General features: G+C 35.9%; 1 protein-coding gene and 1 long non-coding RNA gene across 3 annotated transcripts in view; one reads left to right on the top strand and one right to left on the bottom strand.

Annotated features, from left to right (window-relative positions):
• Positions 1-324: 324 nt before the first annotated feature.
• The window catches only part of fry (microtubule binding protein furry), an 83,140-nt gene continuing 74,779 nt past the window's right edge, over positions 325-8,685 (top strand). For both annotated transcript variants that reach the window (XM_081983475.1, XM_081983473.1), the window contains exons 1-5: positions 325-533; positions 596-769; positions 1,415-1,649; positions 4,579-4,947; positions 5,000-5,345. In XM_081983475.1, the coding sequence (XP_081839601.1) occupies positions 494-533; positions 596-769; positions 1,415-1,649; positions 4,579-4,947; positions 5,000-5,345 (1,164 nt within the window). In that variant the 5' untranslated portion in view covers positions 325-493. The remainder of the gene's footprint in view (positions 534-595; positions 770-1,414; positions 1,650-4,578; positions 4,948-4,999; positions 5,346-8,685) is intronic.
• On the bottom strand, positions 5,666-6,633 carry LOC145731625 (uncharacterized). The gene is made up of 4 exons (XR_014178833.1): positions 6,408-6,633; positions 6,180-6,351; positions 5,882-6,122; positions 5,666-5,824 (listed from the first exon to the last, which is right to left on the bottom strand). It is a non-coding gene; the product is annotated as an uncharacterized LOC145731625 (long non-coding RNA).

The raw sequence follows: 8,685 nt of genomic DNA, 5'->3' as shown, positions 1-8,685 counted from the left end.
CGCTTGAACATAAGCGGCTTGATTTGTATTATGAACAAGGCTTAAATCTTTAACATTATTTGATTCCATCTTTTTCTAATAGTAAAGGCTTAAAATAGGATTGACTTTATATTTTTCCAATCTTCAAAAAAGCTGCGGCTGGTGAAGCGGCTTGATTAAGTCTAAGTATAGGGGGTCTATTACGTAAAGATAAAATAAGATATGTTGTGTTTTCTTTTTAGTTAGCCACCAATATCTCAACGCAACATTACAAGTGGTGGCAACGCCGGAGCTAGCCCATATGATAAACGTCACTTGTGCTGACGCTTTGTCAAATGTCAAAACCCCCTAATCAAAATAAAAAAAACAGTGACAAATAATAATAATAAATAAACAGATATTTGAGGGGATCGGCGTTTACTCACAAAGCTTTTTAATTGCCCCACCGGTGCACTCAACCGAAACATTACGACACCGTAACATGTAAAAAAAAACAGCGCTGATTGCCCCAACCATGTCCGAACACCAAAACGAGGCCTCTGGCCAAGATACTGGTGAGTGTTTTCGTTGATAAAGTTGTTTGTTTCAGGAATTATTATCTTAAATTGTTAATCAGATTTAACGTCCAACGACTCGGACATCGATTGTTCACAAAGTGTCTGCTCAGACACCCATTCTGACAACACCTCAGTTCACACTGAAAAAAGTACCCTGTCTGAGTCTACAATACATGCATCGAGTGGTGGAAGTGACTTTGAGAATGTGTCTGCTAGTCCCCAAATTTCCATTGGTACGTCAGATTTTTTACATCACTAAATCATTATTTATAGTTTGTGATTGGTCAAGAAAAAGCAGTAAGCTGAAAACTGCTTTTTTTGTCAAAACACAAACTATCACTGTACTGAGATATAGCCAAATGCTGTACATGTGGGCTTAATATCAAAATATACCTTTAAAAGGTGTATTGCATTAAGTTTGTAAGTAGTCTTGGGCTTTGGAATAAACTGATTTCTATACATCATCATAAATTGTAGACCTTTAATTCCTTTAACAGCATGATTTACAACTGCAGCTACTTTAAACACAATAATTATCAGGTATTTTTTGGTGAAACACCTCATTTATTGGGCCAATCAACTGCTAACCTATTGATTCAAGTAGTGCCAGGTTAATATCATTCTAATATTTACATATATCCTAGCGATTGCTTATCAATCGTCCGTATCTCCCCTTTATTAATGATTTTGGAGTTTTGTTGTTATTTCGTAAAATTCTCAGTGTGGGAACACAGTATATTAGATATGTAACATTTGAAAGGGAAATGTGTTCAAAGGTGTATGTGAGGTCCAAAAGTTACGATGTTACCGTGGAAAATGGCCGTAAGACCGTTTTGGTAAACTACAACAGTAGTGTTGTATTTGTTTTGTTTAAATAGAGAAAAAAGGTCCAAGTGTCGCGGCTGTCAATCGCAGCATGTTGCTGCCCTGGGGCTCGCAAAAGGACCGGGTGTCCCACTTGCTGATGCTCAGTCAGACCGTGGAGGGAGAGATTAGACCAGGGGAATTTGTGATGCGCAGTCTTTTTCAAGAATTTACAATTTTGGCTGAGAGGAAAATTGAGAATGTCATGACAGAACCGCAGGAGAAACCCCTTTCAAAAACTTTACAACGGTAAGAATTTTTGACGATTTAAGAGTAGTATACAATGTTTGAATATTTCAACCATGCAAACTGAAATTTTGCTCATTTAATTTTTACTTTTAAACAGGGTTCAGAGGATATATATCCAGTGATATACAGGGTGTCCGGAAAATACGTGTACAACGTTTGACGACAGACTCCTGACGTCAAAATATGTCGATCTAAGCCGACTTAGTTATATCCAAAATTGTCTCGTTTAGCCGGTAGAGGGCGTCAAAAATTTGTAAAAATATTGGGTACAATTTCATTTCTTAAAGAGTATTGATAAGTGTATTCAGCAAGATGGCGGTCATTTTACACATTTGCTTAAGTAATGTTTTTGGTTTACTTAGTTTCTTACAATAAATAATTTCAACTTTATTATACCTACTTTGATGTATGCAGGTAATTGTAAATTTTTTTTTTCTGGCGAAACAGCTCATCCACCGGGAAATATTAAAGAGGTAAAATAGCTTCAAAATACTTCCGGTCACTCGACAAAAATATAAAAATAAAAAAAAATAATCGTAATTTAGTAAAAAACCAATATTTTTACAAATTTTTGACGCCCTCTACCGGCTAAACGAGACAATTTTGGATATAACTAAGTCGGCTTAGATCGACATATTTTGACGTCAGGAGTCTGTCGTCAAACGTTGTACACGTATTTTCCGGACACCCTGTATATCACTATAAATATTATGATATATATCTTGATATTTACAGCTTGATATATATCCGATATATTCGATATTTTTATTAATTGAATAAAAACCGGTTTCAGTTATTCAAAGCATCAAAAAATTATTATATTAAGTATCTCTTCTTCTTTACGTGCCGTCTCCTTTAAGAAGGTTGGCTATCATCATGGCGATTTTTATCTTTGAAGCTGCGGATCTGAACAAATCAACAGAGCTACTGTTGTACCACTGCCTTAGGTTGTTCAACCAGGAGATGCGTCTTCTTCCTATACTTCTTTTACCCTGTATTTTTCCTTGTATAATAGTTTGCAACAGTATATACCTCTCCCCTCTCATCACGTGGCCCAGATATTGCAATTTTCTGATTTTGATTGTGTTAATTATTTCCTTCTCCTTTCCCATTCTTCTCAACACCTCCTTGTTCGTTGTTCTGCTCACCCAGCTTATTCTGAGGATTCTTCGATATGCCCACATCTCGAACGCTTCCAGCCGGTCAGTGTCGCACTTCTTAAGCGTCCAGGCTTCCATTCCATATAATAGTACTGGAAATATGTAGCATTTAAGCATTCTGATTTTAAGATGTAGACTAAGATCTGTTCTGGTTAATGCATTCCTCATTTTATTAAACACTAATCTAGCCTTTCCGATTCTTGATCTTATTTCCTGTGAATAATCATTATTGTCATTTACAATCGTTCCCAAGTACTCGTATTTGCGGACTTTCTCCACTGGCTCCCCTTTGATCCATAATGTTTCTCGCTGTTGCTGGTGTTTTGTGATTGTCATGAATTTAGTCTTTTTGGTGTTAAGTGTGAGCCCCCTTTCTTCGCTGATCTGTACTACTAGATCTATCAGCCTTTGCAGTTCTTCCAGGGTTTCTGCTATTAGTACTGTGTCATCCGCGTATCTGATGTTGTTTATAACCTTCCCATTAACTTTCACTCCCGTTGTTTTTTGATTTTCCAGTGCTTCTTGTACTATGTCTTCTGAATACAGATTGAAGAGTAATGGTGAGACCACGCATCCTTGTCTTACTCCACGTTTTATTTTTATCTCTTCTGAAAGTTCATTTTGCACCGAAACTTTGGCAGTCTGGTTAAAATAGAGATATGTTATTATCCTGATATCATTCCTGTCAATGTTTTTATCTCTCATGAGTTTTATGAGGTGATTATGGCGGACTTTGTCGAAAGCTTTGTTATAATCGAGGAAGGCTACATATATTGGTTGATTGACGTCCATGAGTCTTTGAGACAACACATTAAAAGCAAACAACGCCTCTCTAGTACCCATTGCGTTTCTGAAACCAAATTGTGTTTCGCTAAGATCTTGTTCAATCCTTTTAAAAATTCTTCGATGTATAATTTTAAGGAATATCTTAAGGGTATGGCTCATTAGGCTGATCGTCCGGTGGTCCTTGCATTCCTTAGCGTTCAATTTTTTTGGCAGTGTAATAAATGTTGATTTGAGCCATTCTCCAGGGATGATTCCGGTGTTATATACAGTGTTGTACAGATCTACCAGTACTCCAATTTGGTCTTCTGCAATTAATTTGATAATTTCTGTTGGTGTTTCATCAGGTCCTGGAGCTTTATTGTTTTTTGTTGTTCTAACTGCATATATAACTTCTTCTTTTGTTATATTTGGGTCCTGTTCCTTATCTGTGTCTCCATCTGTTGTTTCCTGTTGTCTCTCGTCTTCAAACAATTCTTCGATGTATTCTTTCCATCTTTCTAGTTTCCCTTTGGTGTCTGGAATTATCTTACCGTTTTTGTCTAGTAGAATACTGCTTTTGTTTGCTCTTTTGATGCCCGCTAGTTCTTTAATATTTTTATGGAGATTGAAGTCATCATGTATTGCTTGGAGTTCTTCTATTTCTACGCATTTTCCTTCGTACCATTTTTCTTTGGCGTGTCGTATTTTCTTTCTAATTTCTTTCTGTATGGTCTTAGTATCTAGTATCAAGAATATTAAGTAAGCTTTACTGAACGATGACAAAGTTTGGTTTTCTAATTTGTCTGAAATTAGTAAAGCTGTTACTATTTGAGATGCACGGAAAAGGTACATTTTCTCGACAATGAATCAGTCGAGAAATAGATAGTTTTCAGAGTTGCATAATATATGTTATTATAAAAGGATTTGTGTTAAAACAAAATATGATATGATATTTATATAAATATCATGATATTTTCAAACCCTGCTTTTAAATTGGTTTATAGAGGTGAAGATTCCCAATTCGATCAGCTCTTAAGCGCTTTCGGATCAGTGGCTGAACACTGTCTACCATCGCTGCTCAGAGCGTTGTTCTCGTGGTACGAAAGACAAATGTCGGAAATCGGCAATCCTGAACAGAAAAAGAGCGACATAAAACAGAAAAGCATCATAAATATTGTGGCCGGAAACACTACGGAAACACCGGAACGATCTGAAACTGATATTCAGAAGGAAAAACGCGATCTCGCGGTGGAATTTATCTTCTGCTTGGTGCTGATCGAAGTACTGAAACAACTATCATTCCATCCTGGCCACGAGGACCTAGTGCAGTACATCGAGAATTTGGCGCTCAAACATTTCAAGCACCAGGAAGGGTAAGTTCTTCAACGAATAGTCGAGGTGTTAGTGAATCATAGGGATGTTTAGCATCCAGAACAACCCGAACAGCGCCAACATTCACATGATATGCGATTTGTATGCGGAAGTAATAGGAGCGCTAGCACAAAGCCGGTTCATGTCGGTGCGCACCCGTTTTATGGCCGAACTGAAGGAGTTGAGATCGCGCGAACCAAGCCCCGCCACCACTCAGAGCATCATCAGTCTGCTGATGGGGATGAAATTTTTCAGAGTTAAAATGGCTCCGATTGAGGAGTTTGAGGCGTCGTTTCAGTTTATGCAAGAGTGCGCCCAGTATTTTTTGGAAGTAAAAGACAAGGACATTAAACACGCTTTGGCTGGATTGTTTGTGGAGATTTTGGTACCGGTGGCTGCGGTAAGTGACTTTGTTTTGAGTGAAGTACCATACAAATTATTGATTGATTACTAAAAATTGATTAGTGACGGATATCATTAATTAAAAAAACAACTTGATCAACAGCAAAAACTCAACATAAAAGAGAAAAAAAGAGATTAACTTTATTAATAATAAAGCATTGTATCTAGAAAACTATATACAGGCTGTCCAAGATAAGGATGTAATGCATGGGGATCTAGGAAACTGTAAAAAATACAAAGTAGGTTAAATTAGGAAAAAGTTACACAATTAAAAGACAACACAATGTACAGTGTGACAAGTTTATATTGCCATAGTACGCTTCCAATTTGGTATTTTGTAGTGTTTGGTTTACAGTATAAGAGCAGTAAAGTTGTACTTTACTATTACTACCCCAGCAAATCGTTCCTCAATTTGTTTCCGTCATTTGCGTATAACAAAATGAGTCATTGATCTGTAAAATCCGTAGAAGCACAAAGCTGTAAAAGAGTGGATTACAATTCCCTTTAAACCCTATTTAAAACTTATAAACTTACCTTTTACACCCTTTTTAAACATTTTAGTGACCGTTCGATCCTAAAGAACCTACCACACTAACAGGCTTTTCTTTTGGAATCGTAATAGGAATCCCCAATAATGCAGCCTGTTCAATTAACGTCCTGTGCTTCCTTAAATCGACATCCAACTTCTCTTGTTTATTCACTTTTAAATGTTTTGGACTAATGTCAGTGGGTTCTTTGAGGCCGTCAGAAACTTTATAAAATACGCAAGTGGAATCTGCGTGAACAAACAAAAAAGTGAATGTGTTTATAACCAAAAATGTGTCAAGACCACCTTCCAACAGAGCACACAGTTAGAAATTGCTGTAGCTTAGTGAAATTCAAAGTTTCATAACTAGGAATTGGAAGAAAAGTGCTGAACTGTTCAGAAGGTTTTCGTTTAGCTTGGATAGTGATTTTCTGTAATGCCGGATTGAATTTGTAACTAGGGTTCCAGTATCTTTTTACTGAAACATATACATAAGTTTACATTGTCGATCGGTCGTAATTTATGACAACAAACCTTCGCAAAGCTCCAAGTAAACCTGCGCTGCTATGATGGCAGTCTGGTCGGTGGCTCCCAGTTTTTTAAACTCCTCAATCTGCAAAGTAATTTTTTACTTTAAATTAAATTTATGTTTACATTGTGAGATATTTGATTTACACAAGACACCTTAGTAATATTAATTAATCTAAGTACCAGTAAACCTTGCAACCAAAAAAATATAAAATGAAAAAAGTAGGTGAATTAAAATTTGAAACAAAGACCTTCATTTGAAATTACTTCAAATAACTCAAAATATGTTTTGATCATGTGAATTTAAATATAATTTGCATTAAGCTTTTGTTGGAAATATCTAGATTTAAAAAACACATTTTTTATGTCAATGTAGCTGGTTTATTTGACACTGTGGCTTTATTTAAATTTGTTTTTGCAAACACAAAAATATCCAAGATTGTAATTTACACTTAATCTATTGGCGTTACTACCCACTGATTTTGTGCAGGAAACTTAATAACGATGAGAGAATACTGACTAATTTGCTGGGGAAAAAAAAAATTTCAACCAAACCGTACATTTTATAAGAAAATTGTATCTATAATTAGGACCAACTTTGACGCGCTCTAGCGGCCAAATGGGGCAATTTTTTGGGCTGCACTCAACGTCACGTGATAGCCCTATTAATTATCTTCCTTTTGTCATATGCTGTGGTTTTACAGAATGTTTCAAATAAACGAGTTATTAGCGATTTTATGGTAAAGTACACCAAAATGGTGTCAAATTTACTGTTTTTGGTAGGTTTAGACACCATATTGGTACTGTCTTAATGAAATTTCTGTTATATAGGACTAATTTGGACCTAAGAAACTCAAATCCGGTGTCAAAATGACGCTAACTGGTATCATTTTCCAGAAGACCTTGATTTTTGTCATTTTTAGGTGCTTTTCAGGGCGTGGCTCCCTTATAACTGCCGTAATCGCCCTTTGGCTCCTTACGCCACTTTTCGATCATTAACCTAAAGTTATTTGACCGGTCATAGTTGATTTAAAAATTTCGATTTTTTTTCTCAAAAATTCGCTAGGGTACCCCTAGAAAAAAATTGGAAAAAATCAGTTTTTATTTTTTTACCGCCAAACCGTGCATTTTATAAAAAAATTGTATATATTATAAAAGTTGCGTCTATTCGAGATACGTTTATGGTAAAAATTTCAAGTTTGTAAACTGGACGGTTTTTGCGATATGTTCAAACAAGTACAAAATGAAACAACCAACTTTGACGCGCTCTAGCGGTCAAACGCGGAAACTTACCGGCGTTTGCTCGACGTCACGTGATAGACCTATTAATTACCTTCTTTTTGTCATATGGTGTGGTTTTACAGAATGTTTCAAATAAAGGAGTTATTAGCGATTTTATGGTAAAGTACACCAAAATGGTGTCAAATTTGGGGCTTTTCAGGGCGTGGCTCCCTTATAACGGCCGTAATCGCCCTTTGGCTCCTTACGCCACTTTTCGATCATTAACCTAAAATTATTTGACCAATCATAGTTGATTTAAAAATTTCGATTTTTTTTCTCAAAAATTCGCTAGGGTACCCCCAGAAAAAAATTGAAAAAAATCAGTTTTTATTTTTTTACAGCCAAACCGTGCATTTTATAAAAAAATTGTATATATTATAAAAGTTGCGTCTATTCGAGATACGTTTATGGTAAAAATTTCAAGTTTGTAAACTGGACGGTTTTTGCGATATGTTCAAACAAGTACAAAATGAAACAACCAACTTTGACGCGCTCTAGCGGTCAAACGCGGAAACTTACCGGCGTTTGCTCGACGTCACGTGATAGACCTATTAACTACCTTCTTTTTGTCATATGGTGTGGTTTTACAGAATGTTTCAAATAAACGAGTTGTTAGCAATTTTATGGTAAAGTACACCAAAATGGTGTCAAATTTGGGGCTTTTCAGGGCGTGGCTCCCTTATAACGGCCGTAATCGCAATTTGGCTCTTTACGCCACTTTTCGATCATTAACCTAAAGTTATTTGACCGGTCATAGTTGATTTAAAAATTTCGATTTTTTTTCTCAAAAATTCGCTAGGGTACCCCTAGAAAAAAATTGGAAAAAATCAGTTTTTATTTTTTTACAGCCAAACCGTGCATTTTATAAAAAAAATGTATATATGATAAAAGTTGCGTCTATTCGAGATACGTTTATCGTAAAAATTTCAAGTTTGTAAACTGGACGGTATCTGCGATATGTTCAAATAAGTACAAAATGAAACAACCAAATTTGACGCGCTCT

Source organism: Ips typographus, linkage group LG7 (genome assembly GCF_016097725.1).
Source record: "Ips typographus isolate SLU linkage group LG7, UJ_Ityp_2.0, whole genome shotgun sequence".
In the NCBI taxonomy this organism is placed as follows: Eukaryota; Metazoa; Arthropoda; class Insecta; order Coleoptera; family Curculionidae; genus Ips; species Ips typographus.
The sequence above is the reverse complement of the archived record's forward strand: the minus strand, read 5'-3'. Positions and strand labels throughout refer to the sequence as shown.